Below are 21026 nucleotides of genomic sequence, written 5' to 3'. Positions count from 1 at the left end.
ATGTCAAACTTTAGGATGTGTTAGGGACTAATTCATCTGTCTAACCATCAGAACTATTGACACTTGAAACGGTAAACACAGCTGATGGTTTGTTCTTTAGTCGTTGTTTTTTGTTTGTTTGTTTCTTAATTTTTAAATTGTACTCTTTATTGTTATTCTTATATTTCGATCATTATTTTTTTGTGTAATTTCCTTGTAAATTTTCATTTATTTCTATCATCTATATATTTCTGATTGCTCATTTGTATATTTTGTTTTCTTTAGTATGATATTATATTTTATTGTTACGGTAATTATAGGTGGAGGCACCTGATGAGCTCCTTGAGTTTTCGCCTCTTCTGCACTTTAAATTGTTAAATTGTTGCTTTTACTTGTGTAATTTTTAACTGTGCAAATGAATAAAATCTAAAAATCTAAAATTACAACCTCCATTTATTTACTGTATGAGCAGTGTGTGTGTGCGTGTGTGTGTGTGTGCTGACCTGGACAGTCGGACACGGGGGGGAGGGGTTTGCACACGTTGATGTAGAAGCGCCGTGATTTGACCGTATCGGTATCTATGGCGATCCAGGGGCTGTCGTCTCCGTTCCTGATGAGGTGGCTCAGGTCGTACTTGTTCCCGTGGGTGTCTAGGGTTCAACAGAGAGTAATTCATTAACTAACACTGACTTCTACATACACGTACATGTTCATCTCAGCTGTGTGTGTGTGTTGTGTTGTATGTGTTGTGTGTCGTTACCGGTGAACTCGCAGGCCACCGGCGCGGGGATGCAGGCCAGAGCGGTGGAGAACTCGAACAGGGCGTCGTGGACCACGTGGTTGGGGAACGAGCTCAGGTCCTCGCGCAGCAGCTTCAGAGATCCGGGGTAGGAGGTCCGGTCGCACACGAAGTTGATGGTGAAGGTGTCGCGGGTGGCTGAGGAGGAGACGTTATAACCAATGGTTATAGGCAAGGCAAGGCAAGGCATCTTTATTTATATAGCGCATTTCATACCAAGGCAAAACATTTTTAAAAAAAAGAGAAGCATAAAACAAACAAACACTAAAAACAGAGTTAAAAGCAAGAGCAAATAAAAGTAAAATAAAAGAAAACCTCCTAAATACTATATCTACAAGCTGGTATGAAGAAGTTGTCGTTTTTACTGATTTAATTTTATTTGCAAGCAACCAAATGTCATATTTTTAATAACGTGACAATGTGCAGCTGGTTGCTATTTTGCTAGAGGTAAAGTAAATATCAGGGTTCCCACTCTGTTTCTCAGGACGTTTTCAGCTGCTACAGTCTGACAACATGTTATCACACAGTACACGAACACATCCCCCGTGCCATTCATGCTTTGGAGAAGTGTTGTTTTCCACAGTTGCACCTTATTTAATCAGTTTGTTTCCGTCTTTATTCCTCTCTCAGCCCCAGACGTCTGATTTAAAGATGTGCAGTCTGTGGCTCTGGTTTATTTATGAAATAATCTCTTACATGCTTACAAATTATGAAAAATGTATCATAAAACAACACACAAACATGTTGCTTTTGTTTTTAAACCACGCCCACTCCAGCTCTCTGTCACTCAGCAGAGTAAACCCTCATGTTCGTGGTCCAACACTGGAAACACTCATCAACTCAAAGTCTCTAGTTTTCTTCAGAAAAGAAATCCTTAGCGTTTTCCATGTGTTTTCCGTGACTGGAAAATTGGTCAACCATTTTCCAGATTTTCCAGGTTTTCCAAGATGCATGGGAACCCTGCTACAGGAGGACGCCACAGAATCAATGTGCTGGTAGGATTTAAAGGAAAGTTCTGGGCAAATTCAACCTGGGGCTCTAGTTTCCTAATATTTCAGCTCTAACAGAATGAATCAGAAGATTTTCTTATTAAAGCAGAAGTAAGTGGTCCGGTCGTTTTCGCTAATGCTGCGTTCCAGGCAGGCTTTTGAAATCGTAAATTACAGCTTCAAGTCACAACTTACGACTTTGTAGCGTTCCAGGCAACCCACTCGTGTTTTTCCGACCTGTTTTACCGGTGAAAGTCACTATAACGGCCACTCGTAACTTCCGACCCGTGAACTCGTACCAGATCGAACTGGTACCACTTCACGGTCTGAAAAATACGAGTTGCCTTGAACGCACCATAACAGTCCTCGTCGCTACGTCGCCACATTCACGGCGTCCCTTGGCTACACACACAGCCCTGCATGCCGTTCTCTCTCCTCATTGGATAAAAACTGTAGGATACGAGAAATGTTTTCTCTTCGGCTCAGAGCAGAGCAGAGTGACTGACAGACCCGTGTTTCAGACCAAACACTCTATGTAAGTGATTGCTGTCGGAAGATATAACTATTTAAGACTTATATTAACACAAATATATCACTTACTTCTGCTTTAATGTCTCCTGTTCTGCAGTAGTTCTGTCTGTCCCTGCATCGGCACAGCAGCGTATAATGGGAGCGGGGCGGATCTTAGGCTGCTGCTTACATCCCTCAAAACCACTTCTTTTTTCACAGACAACTTTTTTAACAAACAAATATGTTTTACTACTGGTACTAATATGGGAATGCCAAAATAAAGAGGTAAATTAGCCTGGTCCTTTTATCAAAGTTAATGATTTTGCACTGGGACACATGCTCTTTTTTTTGCTTAAAAAAATAAATCATTACATGGGCAGAGATCGTAACACCCCTCCAATGTTTAACCCAAAGTTTCACCCTCGGTCCTGTTGCTTTATGAAAAGAGAGACGTCCAGCAGCAGTGACGCTGAGCTGATGATGATGGTGTCATCCTTGTTTCTACCTGTGGGGTCGTCCAGCGGCCCCTTGTACGTCAGTTTGAGCAGCCCGTCGGTCGAGTACTGCAGCGTCTTCTCCACGCCCACCGGGCTGACGGGACGTCCGGCCTCCAGCTCGCAGCCGGCCATGCCCGGTCCGCACTCGCCCGCGTCCGAGCAGATGTTCACCTGCAGCGAGGAAAACAGCAGTTAATCAATCAATCAATCAACATTTATTTGTATAGCACTTTACAGTAGCCAGACGGTACCCAAAGTGCTTTACATCAAGGCAATAAAAAAATACATAAAAAATAATACATAAAGAACAATACATAAAAATCCAGGAAAGTGCCACAGTGCTGCAAGAAGACACAAGAAAGTGCTACTAGTGCTGCAGGGTGTTAAAAGCCCTCTCAAAGTGCATACAGTAGAATAAAAACAGGTAAAAAATAAGTACACTTAAGAGCAGGACTTCCCTAGTCAGAGTAAAAAGCTAATCTAAAAAAGTGCGTCTTTAGCTTCGAAGGCTGAGGTCAGTAATGGTGCGAATGTCGGGTGGCAGTCTGTTCCACAGCCTGGGAGCTGCAACAGCAAACGAACGATTGCCCCACTGTTTGTATCTAGAGCTTGGGACCTCTAACAGAAGCTGGCCGGAAGAACGGAGGACCCTGCCATGATCGCGGATAGTTAAAATCTCTGACAGGTAGGAGGGAGCCAGGCCGTTGATGGCATAAAAAACAAACAATAAAAGTTTAAAATCAATTCTAAAACAAACAGGAAGCCAGTTAACTCTTTGAGTGCCAGCCCTTTTATAAAATGGTCAGTGCCATGTGCCAGCGTTTCGGGGCATTTTGAGTAATATTTTAAGACCAAGAAAATATTTTGTATTATGACTCTGAAAACACAAAATAGCTCAAAGGAAAGAGGAGACTCTCTATTTAACTAGGGAAAAAAACATTTGTTTGTACCTTGTTCCATTCTTAATTGATCTTAAGTTGAATAGAGCCTGGTTGCACCTAAAAGACCACTTTTTTTCTAGAAAGCTGAGAAAAATGCATTTTTGTGAAAGAGAGTCTCTCTAGAAAAACAGTGATTTATCCGTTTTAATTTTGGCTTCAAAAACATGTAAGACCTCTGAAAATTTCATTTCACATGTTTTTTCATTGTACAAAAAAAAAAAAACTAAAATACAACAAGTCTTACTCTGCAGAGTGATGCCTGCTCTCCTGCTCCTCCTGCAGTTGCTGCCCCCTCACCCTCTCCTAACCCCCTCCTCCTCCCTCCCCTCCCCCCCTCTCTGCCCCTCCCCTCCCCTCCTTCTCCTCCTGCTGCTTCCCCTCGTCTCTGAAGTAGTGAGGGAGACGTCGTGGCGTCTTCAGCCTCTCTGCTGGACGCGGCCACGGCAGCGACGCACCGCGCTGATCTCTCGGTTCGTCGTCACGTCGGTTTCAGAGCAACTGGTGAAACTGACTCCGCGATCCGCTTTCGCTTCGGCATTTCGGTGCTGATCATCTAGATGAGTTTACCTTTCCTGCCTCCTCTGATCACTTCATGCTGGAGCTATGCTAACAGCACCGTGGCTAAGCTTTCCTCCAGCTCCACGTTACACTTGTTCCAGGCTCTGCCCGTCGTTTTCCTCTAGAAATAGAAACTTTTCCCAACTTTTTTATCTCTGTACCGATCGCGCTCGTCTTCTCCTTCCTCTTCACTTCTTGCTCTGATCTACAGTCTTGTTCGTTCTACACATCCCAGAAGCCCCAAAATTACTCACAGTGTGCGCAACAGCGTCCCCATTTACCAGCCGCAGAAAAGTGCATTTGACGTATATATACGTCAATGGCACTCAAGCGTTGGATTTTGATTGACGTATATATACGTCAATGGCACTCAATGAGTTAACACAAAACACATAACACAAAGCCCTAACTTTAATTCCACGGGCAACTAAACTACTAAACTAAACACGAGAACTGCGGTTTGTGGACATCGTCATTACCAGGAACTCCTTTCCGTTTCCCTCCGTCTTGTATCCGGCCTTTGAAGCCAGAGGCTGCAGGTTCAACTCAAAGCCGGTGACGGGGTCGACAACAGAACAGTTCTGAAAAACAAAAAAGATAAAAATTATTCTCACCATTTTTGACATTTAAAGGTTAAGGTCGTGTTGTGTGTTTTTGCTGAATATCTTAAAAACCTCTTCACACCCAGACTGCAAACAAGTAATCTGTATGTACTGTCTAGAGCTAGACTTCAGCTCTGTATACTACCTACTGCTGTAACATGTTATGTCAAAATGTCATAAGTAAAAGAAAATGTTATGTCAAAATGTAAAAAGAAAAGATTATGATGAAGATTTTATTCTGTGGGTAATGGGGGCGGGACTAGATAAGCTTTTGCTTCTCCCGCTTTCCCTTTCGGCCATGTGTATTGTATTATTTGAACTAAGATGAAGTGTGATGATGATGATTTAATTGACATGCCCGAAATAAACAAATAAATAAGTAATTAGAGGGATAGTTCAACATTTAGTCAGATCCTCCTCTCACCATAATCCCTATAGTCGTAGAAGTAGATTCATCACCTTTAATTATCGGTGCATGTTGGTTTGAGATCGGCGGGGCAGAGACGTGAGCTGCTCAGTGAACACAATGCTGATAATGACAGTAATAAGAGTTGTCATGTGGGTGAACTGAACTCACGCTGTTCTTGGTGGTGCTGATGGCGCAGGCGGCCCGCGTCTCCCACATGAAGGAGGCGGTGCAGTTCTGGAACATGAGGAACCGAGGGCCCATGGCCTGGAACCACAAACACACACACACACACAGAAAGTTACAGGTGTGAAACGTTGAGTGTTGCTGCGCTTCACTGCCTGTATTTTAGTATTTAGTATTTATTTATTTGCACCATAAAAAACGACAATTACAAAAAACAGAAATGAAACAAGAATAGTGAGTGCAGGAGAGGTTAAAAAACCCTACATGGGCTTATAAGAAGCACCTCTCCAAGAAATATGCACATTCAGAAGATAAATCAACACAACAATAGGAGAAAGCAACAACAAAATAACAACAAAAAAGGAAGCAATACAAGTGCCATTTTATAGCACACACTCAAAGAAGTCAGAAATAAAAACATGGGTATGTATAAATATAAAATAATTGTATTTAACTGAGTGAGTGTATGAGCATGTAAAGAGATAATGATCCAATGACAAATATACTGGAAAAGAAACTATTAGGAACTTTGATTTAACAGGTAAGCTTTCAGTCTTAACTTAAAAGTATTGAGGGATGAAGATAATTTAACAACATGAAGATGGGAATTCCAAAGTATGGAGCCTCTGTAAGCAAAAGAAAACTGAGTATGCCTGAGCTGTGTCCACTCACCACCGTCCCTCTGGAGCAGACCATGTGGATGCGCGTCGTGTGCGTGAGGCTCTGGCCTTCCTCCGACGTGCAGATGGAGCCGTCGGTGAACTCCAGCAGCAGCCGGTCCCGGCTCTCGATGATCGGCCCTCGCTTGGACATCCCCATGTTGCTGACGGCGACGACTTCCTTCGGAGAGCCCTGCAGGACGGACAGCAGAGGATCGAGTTAACAAGCCACAGACACTCAGAGCCCGGCGTCGGTTGTAGGAAAATAGCTTGAAATGAATCTCCAATGTACTATTTTCTCTCTTGTTTGCCTTGAAAAGGGTGCGAGTTGATGGTATTCTATAAAACTTGCACGTTTTGTTATTTTTATCAAAAGGATTAGTGCAACTAACAGCAGAATAAGACATGATCGCAGCTCTTTCTGCAGCTGACATGCGCAGTAGAACGTCACGTAGACCGATAATCCCTCTATATGATCAGAAAATTAAAAATAAAATACATTTCACATATATTTGTTGGACACAAAGAGAAAATTATTATAAACTTCTATTTATACTACTTCTATAATATATGTGTACGAATATAACTTCTATATAACTCTTCTTTGAGGTCTTGGGGATTAGGGGGGAATAGAATAAGGGCTCTAAATACGATACAAAATATATTATTTACATTATTTACAAAAATGTATCTCTGCATGTGTGTCTGCAATGAGGAAGAGAACCACATCCCTGGATTTTTTTGTCTAGTTTGCTGCAGTGAACAAACTTTCTCCTTCCATATGATTTGATCCCATGTCTTGGTCTTAGCTTGTGAAAATGCGTAAATGGTAATCGACGTATTATGCATTGCATTTACAGCTGATTTCCCGATAACCGCGATCATACAAAGCAACAGAGCATCAACCGTCTTGATGTAAATGAACTCTCTCATGTGATGGGGCAGGAGTCTCCTATTGGACATGGATGTTTGAGGCAGGATTACTCTGCTTCTGTGTGAACTACAGACTCACCAGTGGATCTTTGTAAAGGCCGAAGTGTTCCGCTTTTAATATAAAACGAATTATGTCGCTATCATTTGGCGTTCCAGAGATAGACGTGAAAGAGTAAAACAACACCCTCAGACCTCAGAGGGTTTATTAATGTACAGTATCAGGCTCAGACCCTCCTCTCCTCTGATTGGCTGACAATGCCGAATAAAAAAAAAACACTTTCTGGTTGGTTACTGACCTGCTGGGTGACGTATTTCATCTGACACACGGACGCGTGGCGGTCGCAGCCCTGCACGGCGTTGATGGGCCGACAGATGTTGATGTAGTACTTCTTCAGGTTGTTGGTGTCCGACAGGTCCATGGCCTGCCAGTTGCTGCCGGTGCTGGAGCGAGACAGGCTGGATGGAGGAGGAGGAGGAGGAGGTGAACGTCTAATCAATCAATAATTCACTAATAATAATTCACTAATCAATAATTCACATGACTGTGAAGGCCGTGTGAATGATTGATTGATTGATGTATTTATTGGGGCTTGATATTGTATAATGTCTGCTTTAAATGAGTGTGAATGATTGTGAATGTAGGAATGAATGAACGTGTAGGTCGCAGATCATTGATTGTTTGACTTATTTATTGATGCTTCTTATGGTACATGCTTGTTTTTTACTTGTCAGTAGTTGGGTTTCCATCCACCTTTTCTTATGCGCATTTTGTGAAAATGCGCATAAATACTTGAATGGAAACGCCAGAAATTCGAATAAAGGCAGTAAATGCGCATAAAAGTTTATACGCTTGGAGGGGGTGGATTTGTCAGCGTATCGAATAAAGGAAATGCGAGTTTTTGTGATGGAAACAGATTATGCGAATTGAGGCAGAGTTTGTGGGTGAAGCTGCTGGACTTCACCCAGCGACGCCCCGGTGTCCCAGCTCTCCTCTCTGCACTGCAACACAAACGCGCTCCGTAACCCATAATCTTTTGTTTATGACGGTTAAGACTACACAAACACACGCCGTAACATCGTTATGTAACTTATTGATTTTTCACCGGCTTCGTATGTAAACAGATGCACATGGAGGAGAGGAGCGTAACCAAAACAGCGGAAAAGCGAGCGGACTGTCACAGTTCCTACTGTCTTTCTGTGTAAATATCTCATGTTACAACATGAAAACCTGCAGCTTATATTCAAGTGCGGCCTATATATGTATTTTCTTTTAAAATGTAGCTGGTGCGGCTTATACAGGTGCGTCTATAGTCCGGAAAGTACGTAAATTGTCCATGATGTTGAGTGTCAGATGAGTGTCAACTGTTGGATACATTCACGCTCTCTTATGACGTAATCTCACGGTGCACTCCTCCTCTCCCAATAATCGCAAAACACTAATGAATGGAAACGGGCATAAATTCGCTTTGCTTTTTGCGCATTTTCACAAAATCCGCTTTTAAATTCGATACGACTTGGATGGAAACCCAGCTATTGTTTATATGATGCTACTGTCATTATGTGTTTTTTTTATTGTTTTTTTTATATTGTTTACTTTTTAAGGGTTGAGAGTGAGCCAGGGCAGACTACATTTCAATGCATTGACTGTACATTGTGCTTTTTAATGTATATGACAAATAAACTTGAACTTGAACTTGAACTTGAACTTAATATACATGTTAACGTGCTGTGGAACAGAACAGAAGCAGGCGGGAGTTACCTGGACAAGTCGTACTGCTCCAGACTGGTGGGGTCGGTCACCATGCACTCATGGGGCCGTTCAGGACACGCGTAGGACGTATACCAGCGGAAGTTATAGGTGTAGTTGTCTTCAATCTGGATTCACAAACACAAGATTTAAATGTGTTAATATTGGGGCGTTAGGGTTTAGCTCAGTTGGTAGAGAAGGCACAACATCAGAGGCTGTAGTCCTCGCTGCAGCCGGTCCTGTATCGATGTCCTTCCCTCTCTCTCTGCCTCCTCATTTCCTGTCTCTCCTCACTACACTATCAATAAAAGGCAAAAAGCCAAGAAAATATACTTTAAATGTGTCAGTATTTACCGTAAAGTCCTGTACTATTCATACACTTCAAAATTTGATTTTTCCTCCGTTTCTCTGCGCGCCCTCACAGGCTTCCGTACAGAGCGTTGCAGTGACCTAAGATAACCAATGCTCGTTAACAGATTAATAACCGTTAACTGATAAGGTTAAAACACTCTATTGAATCGATACTCTAATACTCTATTGTCGATTGAGAGGACGGTTGCTGCCAAAAAATCGTAAAGGAATCGAATCGGGAGAAAAGCATATCGTCCCAGCCCTAGTTTCTATTTTCTACAAGTTCTTGTGAATGTACAAAACCTCTCAAAGCCCGCGGTCGCCTGTTTAAGCTCTTTCTAAGCTGCTTCTGCTTCATTCATGCTCGAGTTGACAACCGTCCTGAAAATAAAGACCTGACTCTGCCCGATCCGCGGATGTTGAAGCCCAAATGCAGCCAAAATAAAAAAAAGGAAACCCGTGGTCCGACCTGACCCAAGGCTGTCGATTTTTCCCATCAACCGATCGGCCGACAACTTGCGTGCCGATCCGTTGAGAGTGATCCGAACGGCTCACGGATCAACAATGATCAACAATGGCCGGAGAAAAACATTTATTTATCATAACTTTAATCTGAATGATGCTGCTCTGGACCCGACTCTCTCCTTCTGTTCTAACTCTTTTAAAACAGTAACAACAGAACCATTTGAGAGGATTTTCCATCTTTGCTGAGCAGAAGATTTGTTCTAAATTAAATCAAAGCCTGTCCCATACATAATATAAGCTGGGTCAGTTCAGCAGGTGAAGTAAAAAAAAAAAACCTGGGCTCTTATTGGAGAATATTTGGTAGCTCAGAAACAGGTTTACAAAGATACAAAGTGCAGAAACGCTGTGTACAAACAGGAACAAATACACTGTTAAATATCTAGAGACACAGTTGAAACAGTAGGAGGGAAGAGGAGGATGAAGGCAGGAGTTCACCTGGAACTCCGGGTTTCCGGCTCCGGCCTCGGGGTCACAGAGGAAGGAGATGTGCGTGGACCTGAGCGTGTGCTCCTTGTTGTTGTACTGGGACCCGTTGCTGTAGGTGAGCTGGATCAGGCCGTCGTAGTACGACAGCCGGGAGTTGGCCTGTCCCAGACTCCAGGAGCTGACGAGGAAACACAGACGAGGAAAATTCAATCAGGCCTGGATGTCACCGGTGTCGTCAGAGAGAGGAAGAGGAAAGATTCTGTCTCTGTGTTTTAACAGATTCTACATCTCCCTCTGTTTATCTTCTCAGGCCGACATTAGATTTGAGTTGTTGCGCTTCCTGACGTCTTCTTCTTAAAACCCACTTTCACAAACTTGATTTCAGTTAATGTCATCCTCGTCTTTTTATCACTTCTATTTGTTTCCTAACATTTTTATTCCCTGTCTTAATGTACCCTTACTCTCTTAGTCGGTTTAGTTCCCCGTTCTACTTTTAGATTCTCTATTGCTCTATTTTATCTTGCAGTTTTTACTCTGATGCTTTTAGTTTTAATTTTACACCTTCTTCTGTTTCAGCTCTTTTTATCCAATCTTTTCTCATCTTATCTCTTTCTATCACCCTCATTTTATTTATTCTATCTACTTAACTGCATCCTTCATTTTAATGTGGTCTCATATTACCTGTGTTGCTGTCATCTCCTATGGTTTTATGACACTGGTTTGTGACTTATCTTTGTAAACTTGTGTTTTTTAAGGTTCTATATAACTAAAGTTGTTATGTTATGTTATGTTATGTTATGTTATGTTATGTTATGTTATGTTATGTTATGTTATGTTATGTTATGTTATGTTATGTTATGTTATGTTATGTTATGTTATGTTATGTTATATTGGAGTTTTGCGTGTGGTCTTTTATCCCCACCTCTTCTCCACCTGGCAGGCTCCGGCCTTCTCGGGGCAGTTTCCTTTGACGGGGCCACAGACGTTGATGAAGTAGTCGTAGTGTCCGCTGGTCAGGTTGTAGAAGCCGTCGTGTTTGGTGAGAGGCGACAGGTTGAAGGAGAAACCTGTGGAGCAGAGCAGAGCAGAGCAGACACAGGTCAGAGTTAGAGTCAGTTAGGGTTCAGAGGTGAACGAGGAGGAACCAGGAGCCTCTTCAATGATTCACATGTGAGCTCAGGAGATCTGGAAGGATTTAAGAGGTGGAAGTGACATGAACTCACCAGCAGGTGGTGCTGTGGAGGAGATAAACTGAACTCAAGGCAAATGCCAGAAATGTTCTTGGATCTGAGCTTTTACTGTAACGTCAGGTGATGTTCATGCATCAAGCAGTTAATCAAAATGAATTCACTGTGACATGAGCAGTGAAGTTTTGCCGGTCAAATTTGTTGTAAACGGCATAACGCAGTTTTACTTGGATTGGCTTTTATTCCGATTATTTGTGTCCATGTAAACATGGCTACTGTGTGAGTCCAAGCCTGGATGTGGTCTGTTAAAAGCTGCTGGTCAATACTAAAACTATTGATAAAGGTAGATCCGAGTGTGTGACTGAGAGTGACGGCTACAAATAAGAAGTCTGCTCCTTGAATCTTTGGTTAAACTAACATCAGCTCCACAAAGACTCGCATCTTAAACTGAATCAGACTCATTAGATCTTTAACATCTTAAACAGCTTGAACAGCTTTTTAATTCTAAAATATAAAATAAAAAATGCATTATTTGGTTTGACAATGAACTGACAGTATTTTTCCAGCAGGAGTGGAAACTCTCCTCTGGTTCCTGCTGCACTAAAGGACCATTTCTACATTTTTCATCAATTTTTCTATTTACTAACAACAATATGAGTGTGTCCCTATTCCTGATGATTTATTCCTCATTTTTATTCATTATTTATTATGGGCCTAGTAGTTGTTGTTTTTAAGTAGTTTCAAGTACACTGTCCAATTTGTGTACAATGACCATCCAGACTATTGTTTTCTATTCTGCTTCAAAGATGTGAAGATCTGCTGCTTCTCTCCGTTTGATTTGGTTGTAAAAAATCTATAAATGTTGTTTTTTTTGACTGTCGGTCAGATAACACAGGAAAATAACCGACTCATCTACTGTAAGACAATAACTGTCATAGTAACAGATGATCAATATCACTGTGAGACGCTCCCAAGAGCTCAGGAAGTGACGAAGCAGCCGGAGGAAACGAGAAGGAGACATCAAACTGCTCTGTGTGTGTGTGTGTGTATAAATGTGTGTGTGTGTGTGTGTGTGTGCGTCGTACCGGCCAGAGGATCCTCCACCTTGCAGTCGTCTCCCTGTGTTTTGGACAGGACGCAGGCGGCGGAGGTGTACCACTCCACCTCATAGACGCATCCATCAGGCGACACGGAGCGAAGCACAGGAGCGCTCTCCACGTCTCCTGAGAGGAAACAAGGAGGAAAACAAGGAGGAAGAGGAGGGAAAGGAGGGAAACAGAAAGCAGAGAGAGTCAGCTGGGTGGAAACATCTATGTAATCTATGTGAAAGCTTCGTATCTCTCCGTGCGACCCACCTGGTTTACACTTGAGGGTCAGGATGGTTTGGATCCTCGTCTTCTTGTTGGAGCAGAAGCTTCCGTCGGTGTAAACCAGCCGGATGTCGTTCCCTATTTTGGTTTTCTGTGGAGAGGAGAGGAAGCTGCCCAGGCTGACGGCTCCTCCAGCTTTATCTGGAGACAGACGGACGGACACGTCAACCGAAACACACAGATCAGTTCATCATAATAAACAATCATCTCACCCATTAAAAGATTTCATTTTATAATGCTTCTAAATTCAAAATGGCATGCACAGTATTGTAACCAGTTTATTATGTTTATGAAATAAATTATGATCTAATTGAATAAAAAAACGTGCTTTTTCTCTTATGCACCGTTATGGTACAATGTTGCCTACAAGCAACAAATCCCCGAATCATCCCCCCCAAATCTAAAAAATGTCTTTAGATCATGTTTATTTAGTCTATTTTAAGAAATAAAAATACTCCAAACATCTTTTTCCTAACTGGCTTCACTGAGCGTACCATAGAGGGTTAATTCGATGTAAGCAAATTTTTGTTTGTTTTTGTATTAATTGATGTTGTTTGTGGAAGTTTAGATAGACACATGTATAATTGATGTCACATCTTAACTTTCAGACACATTTTAATTACTTTACTGTTCATCAGTGTAATATTAATGCTATTTGCACATGTAAACAGTAGTTCTTTTTAAAATATATATAAGATGGTATATGTTATGTGACGAGTGTGTAAATGTACAAAACATTGTGTGTATTTTATGTTTTATGGACTACAGATGGAAATTACCTCTGTGCTAAATCTAGTGCACCAATCTTTTAGTTTTTTTGTGCTCATTGTTCCTAAATCAAATCAAATTTGATTTTACATGTCAAAAAACTGACTGAAAAGCTGTTAAACATGTAGAACTGTGATTAAATGTAGAGGAAAAGCTAAAAGAAGGAGGACTCTTACCCACGGCGCAGATGGAGGCGTTGACCGGGCAGCCTTTGGCGCCTCCTTTCTGAACCACTTTGTGACAGACGTTCAGGTAGAAGCGTGAGTCCGGCTTCGGAGAGTTGGCGTCCACGACCTCCCAGTTCCCACTGGAGTCTGAGCCTGAAGCAGCAGAGACACAGAGGACGATGGCTTTTACAACATGTCCACTACTTATCCTCAACATTTATATCACTAGCTCAGTTTATTTCTCTGCTGCAGGCAGTGTCCTCTGTCCAAGATGAAACCGTTAAACTCACCGGGGAATCTGGTGAGGGGCGACAGGTCGTAGTGTTTGTGTTCGTCTCTGACCCGACACAGCAGATCCTCCTTCTCCTTGACGCAGGCGAACGACGTCTCCCAGTCAAACATGTAGGTGCAGTCGGTCTCGCCTGCGAAAACTGGATTCCCTCGGCCTCCGTTGGCTGCAGGTGAGAAATGAGACAAACCACAGCAGGAAAAACATGGTCAAAAACTATGATATTATTCACTAATTTTGTCAATGACCTGCATGGAAATATCAAAACGTGGCAGCTGTCCAAGTTATTTGCCTTAATTGTGGGTGAGTGTTATAAGCTGCACTTTCTGTATGTAGATGGCATGAAGCCTTTATTTTTTTACATTTATTGACTGTTGTATATTAAGAGGAGAGAGTCTGAGAAGATGGAGGAAGTATACAAGATACTGCACTTTCTCTCATTTTGACCTGATTATGTAGAATACTTTGGCTCAGAGAGTTTAATTTAAAATGTAAAAACAAAGACATTTAATTCAGATTTATACACATTGCAGGGGTCCAGACTTCTGCCCCTAAATGGAGGCATTTTGCCCCTCAAATTTGAGATGGTGCAAGTACATTTTTCATCTACTTGGACATGTGCAAACAGTAAATTTGCTGTTTTATTTTCAACACTGGTGAAACGTGGAAGGGACGACTCAAAGAATCTGGTATCTGTCATTACAGGTGTCAGGATCATGAATGAAAAGGAAATATATAATATTTGCTTTGCAGGTTAATTTACAGTGTGCACCTCCTAAAATTTTAAATTTGGGGGCCAATGTGCTCCTAGTAAAAAAAAAGTCAGTCTGGAGTCCTGTCACATTTATGGCACCAGTATTTTATCAGTAATTTGCATAATGTTAAAATACCATGACACCAGCCTGTCTCGTCTCACTGTCTGCCACTTTAGAGTTCATGTGCAGTTTAACAAACTAGTTTTTACTTCCTCTGACTTCTATTTCTCCCTGAGTTTGGAGAAAAGAAGCTGATCCAGAACTCACTCTCAGGTTCTCAGGTTCTCAGGTTCTGGTCGTGACCAGCAGGTGGCGCCAGTGGAGAGGAGTTAATCCTCAACACAGTGTTGTTAAGAGACAAAAACAAAGTGTGGACGGATCACAGAGACGGAGGAGAAACTCACATGCGTTTTTGTTGCACTCAAAGTTGATGATGGTCATTCTCTGGAAGCCGGTGGAGCATTGGTCTCCGTTCGGGTAGATCAGAGTCAAATCTCCGTCGGAGTAGCTGCACCAGTGGGAAAAACACACAGAGGAGGGAGATTTATGAGAGTTTGTTTGTTTTTGAACATAAAATCTGAGAGTGAGTGAGGAACAGACTCACAAACAGGAAACAAAAACATCTCCTGCTGAGAAGCCGTCTGTTTGATTTCTTTTTTTAGTTTAGTGCAGCAGCAGCAGCGAAGCAAAACTGAGCCTGAGCACTGAGAAGAAGAACTCCACATTAACTAAACATATAATGGAGCTTTTAAAGTGAAAATGCTGATGTGAAGCTTCCTGCTCCTCCTGCTGTTAAATACTGTTCACACACACACACACAGACACACAGATTACCGTAACGTCTGGTTCTCGTATCTTCCCGCCACCTTCTTCACGTCTCCGTTCTTCTTCACCTGGCAGGACGAGATGAACGGGCGGTGTCCACACTCGTCGTTGAGGATCTGTCCGCACACGTTGAGGTAGAAGACGTAGCTGTCGCCTGGGTCACCAGACTGAGCGTAGTACGGATGATCTGAAGCTGCAAACAACAACACAATGACAAATAATTAACAACAATTCTGTTATTATCTCATAGCGTGGTGAATGTGCAGGTCACAACTTGTCCACCAGAACGTTGTGGAGTTGTTGGATTGTGTATTTGATGAGTTTGATGAGGGAAACCAAGAAATCCCATGAGCCTCTGTAGCGTAGCTCTGAGCAGCTTGTGGCTCTGCTCCACCGTTCTAAAAATAGTTGCACCGACAATTAAAGGTAACGAACCTACTGCTATGACTATAGGGATTATGGCAATGGGCCAATTTGCAAACATTTTGAACTATCCCTTTAAGTACTGTGTTGTATTGTGTTGTATCTGTTTAACTATTTCTTATAATATTATATTATTACTTATTATATATCCCCAGTTCCTGTATCCCTCCAACTATCCATTAACTATCAATTAAAGGCATAAAAAAGCCCCAAAATACGTTTAGCACAAATAATAATGAGGAAAATACAATATAGTGAGTGAGTTTAATCTCAATAACTGATTTGGGCAAAATCAGTGACAGTAATGAGCTTTAGTTTGAAACGAACAGTATCTGGCTTCAGGGATCCATACACACCTTCACATTAACACAAACAGACACAGTGCTGCTACTAGTCAAACATTAACTCGTGGCCGACATTGTGTCTCTCACACACACACACACACACACACACACACACACACACACACACACACACACACAGGTTTGTGTTATGGGCGGACGGTGTCAGTCAGCTAATAGAAAAAAAAAACCTTTTTCTGTTCCCAACACCGAACCAGGAAGGTCAGAGCAGCTTACTCATAAAGTTACTTCCTCAAACTGGGATATAAAAAAAAAAAGTTAAATGGCGCTTAGATGTGTCAGAGTGGTTAATAATAGAGAAGGAATATTCAAACTCCACATTCGTCTTTGTGGGTTAAAGCAGCAGCAGCACTTCACTTCACTTCACTTGTGCTCCATGAGTTTTCTCCGGCACTTGCTGCCCCGTGAAGAACCGGTTTGAGGAATGAGGACGTGTTTGTGAAGTGAGAGGAGTTTGACTGCCTCTTATTTCCCTGTGGAGTTTTATAACAGTATTAAAAAGACATGAAGTCGGAGCGAGGGCCTCACATTCAAATCTCCCCCTAATAACTTTTTGTGCCTCTGCTTTCGAAATAAAATTCATATCCACAATTTTCGCTGAAGAAGAGAATGGGAAAAGAATATATTAATTTGTATGCAGATGCTAAATCCTCAACAGGTGTACAGTAGGCGGGGAGAGTGTTTGAGCTTCTGACACTCACAGCTCAGGGTGAGAGGCGTCAGGTCGATGGAGATGTCGTGCTGCTCGCTGGTCAGTTTGCAGGTGTGGCTCTCCAGGTAGTCTCTGTGGCAGGCGTACTCCGTCACCCACACCACCTCGTAGCGACAGTTCAGCTCCGCCGTCATCTGAGGAGCGCTGGCCTGTGACCACAGGAAGCAGTCAGGATGCAAGTCAATCAATAAATCAATAAAACAATCTTTAATTGTAGTGCACTTTTCATACAGGAAGCAGCTGAAAGTGCTTTACTTGATAAAAAAACATTTACACACGTAGGGTGAATTTCAACCCCTTGCAGCTCCGTTTCAAGGGGCAAGGTTTAAGGGCTAGGGCAAGGGGTAGGGATGAAAATTAGAATTGGAATTGGGCAATAGACATACACACCCAATTAAAACACTGAGGAGTTGAAAATACTGAGGAAACGATATCTTAAACCCGACAATTTGTACTTTGCAGTAGGGAAAACACTATAGAGTGGATTAAAAACTAAGATAAAATTGGTAAATAGAATAAAATAAAATATATGTGTGACATATAATTAATTTAAACGAATACAAATTGAGATACTGCATAAAATCAAAGTTTAAATCTAATTATAAACAATAAATAGTGCCATAAATCTTAAAATATGAGAAATTCAGTTAAACTCCAGACTAAAAAGGCAATTTTTCATTTTAGTGTGTCGATGTTTCGTGTGTGTTTATTCATATATTGTGAGTGTGAGTGTCTTACTGAGTGTCTGCTGGACGGACAGGTGAAGGTGATGGTGACGGCAGGTTGGTGCTCCTTGCACATGGCCGGAGGAGTCGACTCAGGACTCAGCTCATAGTGTAACCTCAGACTGGAGACAATGAGAAACATGGATAATACTTGTTATTAATTAAATGTTTATCAAAAACAAACCACAGTATCTTCTGTCTGTCGCACAGTTTTCTACAGGCCGTCGTGTGGTTTCAGGAGCTGGTACGGTACCTGTCGCTGTCCACCAGCTCCAGAGCGCCGGTGGGAGAGCCCATGTTGAAGGAGCCTTCCTTGGTGACCAGACAAGCTGCAGAGCCCTCGGGACACGACTTCTCTGGATGGTCTGAGGGAAGAAGGAGAAGAAGAGGAGGAGAATGGGATGTTTGTACTAGACACTCTAATATTAACTAACTATTATCCTTGCCTATATTAATATCAACTTAAATCACTTGCTTTGAGCAGCCTACTCTGTTGTATGAAGTATCCAATCATGTTGATAAGTTTTGTGCAATGGTATGGAAATGTTTGTATTGTTTGTTAAGTGGATGTTTGTGTTTTTATTGCGTGGCAAAGCAGTTTCCCCTTGGGGATCAATAAAGTTTTCTAATCTAATCTAATCTAAACTCTTTGAGGTCTGTTTTGGTTGGTTTTGAATACTTTTGGTTTTCACCTTTATATACCATCCATCCATCTATCATCAATCCAACCATCCATCCATCTATCCAACCATCCATCTGCCCATCCAACCATCCGTCTATCCATCCATCTGTCATCAATCCAACCATCCATCCATCTATCCAATCATCCATCTGCCCATCCATCAATCCAACCATCCATCTATCCGTCCATCTATCAACTATCCAACCATCCATCCATCAATCCAACCATCCGTCCATCCATCCATCATCCATCCAACCATCTTTCCATCCATCTATCCAATCATCCAACCATCCATCTATCCAACCATCCATCTGCCCATCCAACCATCCGTCTATCCATCCATCAATCCAACCATCCATCCATCCGTCCATCAATCCATCCATCCAACCATCTGCCCATCTATCCATCCATCCAACCATCCATCCAGTCATCTGTCCATCTATCAACTATCCAACCATCCAACCAACCATCCAACTAACCATCCATCCATCCAGCCATCCATCCAGCCATCCATTCAACCATCCATCCATCCATCCAACCATCCGTCCATCAATCCAACCATCCGTCCATCAATCCAACCATCCGTCCAACCAACCATCCATCTATCCATCCATCCATCCATCCATCCATCCATCCATCTATCCATCCAGTCATCCGTCCATCAAACCCACCAACCATCCATCCAGCCATCCAACCATCCGTCCATCAATCCAACCATCCATCCCACCAACCATCCATCCGTCCATCCATCCATCCATCCATCCCATCCAACCATCTGTCCATCTATCCATCCATCCAACCAACCAACCATCCAACCATCTTTCCATCCATCTATTCATCCATCCATCTATAATCCATCCAACCAACCATCCAACTAACCATCCGTCCATCTATCTATCCATCCATCCATCCATCCATCTAACCATCCGTCCATCCATCTATCCAACCAACCATCCAACCATCTGGCCGGCCATCCATCCATCCATCCATCCATCCATCCATCCATCCATCCATCCATCCATCCATCCATCCATCCATCCATCCATCCATCCATCCATCCATCCATCCATCCATCCATCCAACCATCTGTCCATCTATCTATCCATCCATCCATCCATCCATCTAACCATCCGTCCATCCATCTATCCAACCAACCATCCAACCATCTGGCCGGCCATCCATCCATCCATCCATCCATCCATCCATCCATCCATCCATCCATCCAGCCATCCAACCATCTATCATCCATCCAACCAACCATCCAACTAACCATCCGTCCATCCATCCATCCAGCCATCAATCCAACCAACCATCCATCCAGCCATCCAACCATCTGTCCATCCATCCAACCATCTGTCCATCCATCCATCCATCCATCCATTCAAACCGCCCGTCCGTCCATCCATCCATCCATCCATCCATCCAACCATCTGTCCATCCGTCCATCAATCCAACCAACCATCCATCCAGCCATCCAACCATCTGTCCATCCATCCAACCAACCATCCATCCGTCCATCACTCACTGAGGCTGCGGCAGATGTTGATGTAGAAGTCGATGTTGTCGTCTCCGTCGTCCACCAGGTATCCATCTTTCTGTTTGATCAGAGGGTTCAGGTCGTGTTTCTTACCGTCAGAGTCGAACACGTAGCAGGGAACCTGGAAACGCAGAGAGGAGAGGAGGCTCAGACTGCAGCACTGACACAACACTGACATGTTAACCTAATACACTCAGAGAGAAAATGGCTGATTCATATTCATACTGAGTAAATGTCGTAACTTGTAACAATGTTAACGAACTTCTACTAAGGACCAGCAGATTCCTGTTACCAGTTGTTTTTTTGTGCTTCAAAAACTAAAAAACAAACCTCAACAGTTGTATTTTTTTTTTTTTAATAAGTGTTTTTCTTTGGTTTTCATGTGACCAACTAAAATGGCTTTAATCTATTTCACACATTCTTTCAGCTTTTCCATGTTCATCTCACATTACCTCAATCACCGTGACGACATGTGACTTTTTTCCTCTTCACTCAATAAATAAACTATAAAACTTTAGACCCTGTACGTGCTCGGACAGAAGTGGGAGTTGGAGAGAAACACCTTCTCCTGGCTCATTGTCTCTCACATACCACCACGACTAAAGGCCCCACAGTTTCACTCTGACATATCAAACCCCCCCGGTCAGTGAGTCAGACTTCACCTCCACCTCCACCTCTACCTACCTCTTTGTGTGGCTTGAATTTATCTCTCTTACAGGCGACGTAGGTCCTCCATTCAAAGTAATGCACACACTGAGAGACGGCCACGAACTCCGGGGTTCCCTGCAGAACAGAAAACACAGCAAAGGAAACGCAAGTCAGACAGAGAGTTTCACACTGATAAGATCGACTGGCACAATATCATGGAGGAGGACGCAAATATACAGAATATAAACACATTATATCACTGTTTATCAGTCAATCAAACTTTGTTTCTATAGCACTTTTCATACATTTAAAATGCAACACAAAGTGCTTTCCATACAGCATGAAAGTAAACATGTTATATCAGAAAAAATGCTGTGTATCTTAACAGTTATCACTTATTGGGGAAACACTGGAGTATTAAAAAATGAAGTTGTAAAAGAGAATAAATAGAGCTGGGACAAATTAAGG

General features: G+C 42.4%; 1 protein-coding gene across 2 annotated transcripts in view; it reads right to left on the bottom strand.

The window, feature by feature from the left end:
• igf2r (insulin-like growth factor 2 receptor) overlaps positions 1 to 21026 on the bottom strand; it is a 74855-nt gene that overhangs the window by 34236 nt on the left and 19593 nt on the right. For both annotated transcript variants that reach the window (XM_085770472.1, XM_085770471.1), the window contains exons 4-24: positions 20595 to 20693; positions 19899 to 20031; positions 17945 to 18056; positions 17705 to 17813; positions 16956 to 17115; positions 15479 to 15662; positions 15049 to 15152; positions 13891 to 14055; positions 13610 to 13753; positions 12651 to 12806; positions 12381 to 12518; positions 11031 to 11175; positions 10118 to 10286; positions 8819 to 8934; positions 7356 to 7515; positions 6140 to 6319; positions 5453 to 5548; positions 4753 to 4854; positions 2783 to 2945; positions 740 to 916; positions 483 to 629 (exon numbers count right to left, since the gene is read on the bottom strand). In XM_085770472.1, coding sequence (XP_085626598.1) covers positions 483 to 629; positions 740 to 916; positions 2783 to 2945; positions 4753 to 4854; positions 5453 to 5548; positions 6140 to 6319; positions 7356 to 7515; positions 8819 to 8934; positions 10118 to 10286; positions 11031 to 11175; positions 12381 to 12518; positions 12651 to 12806; positions 13610 to 13753; positions 13891 to 14055; positions 15049 to 15152; positions 15479 to 15662; positions 16956 to 17115; positions 17705 to 17813; positions 17945 to 18056; positions 19899 to 20031; positions 20595 to 20693 — 2959 coding nt within the window. The remainder of the gene's footprint in view (positions 1 to 482; positions 630 to 739; positions 917 to 2782; positions 2946 to 4752; positions 4855 to 5452; positions 5549 to 6139; positions 6320 to 7355; positions 7516 to 8818; positions 8935 to 10117; positions 10287 to 11030; positions 11176 to 12380; positions 12519 to 12650; positions 12807 to 13609; positions 13754 to 13890; positions 14056 to 15048; positions 15153 to 15478; positions 15663 to 16955; positions 17116 to 17704; positions 17814 to 17944; positions 18057 to 19898; positions 20032 to 20594; positions 20694 to 21026) is intronic.

Source organism: Trachurus japonicus, chromosome 24, assembly GCF_045865225.1.
Source record: "Trachurus japonicus isolate A0001 chromosome 24, Traja_1.0".
In the NCBI taxonomy this organism is placed as follows: domain Eukaryota; kingdom Metazoa; phylum Chordata; class Actinopteri; order Carangiformes; family Carangidae; genus Trachurus; species Trachurus japonicus.
Note: the sequence above shows the minus strand (reverse complement) of the source record. Positions and strands in the feature narration are given on the sequence as shown.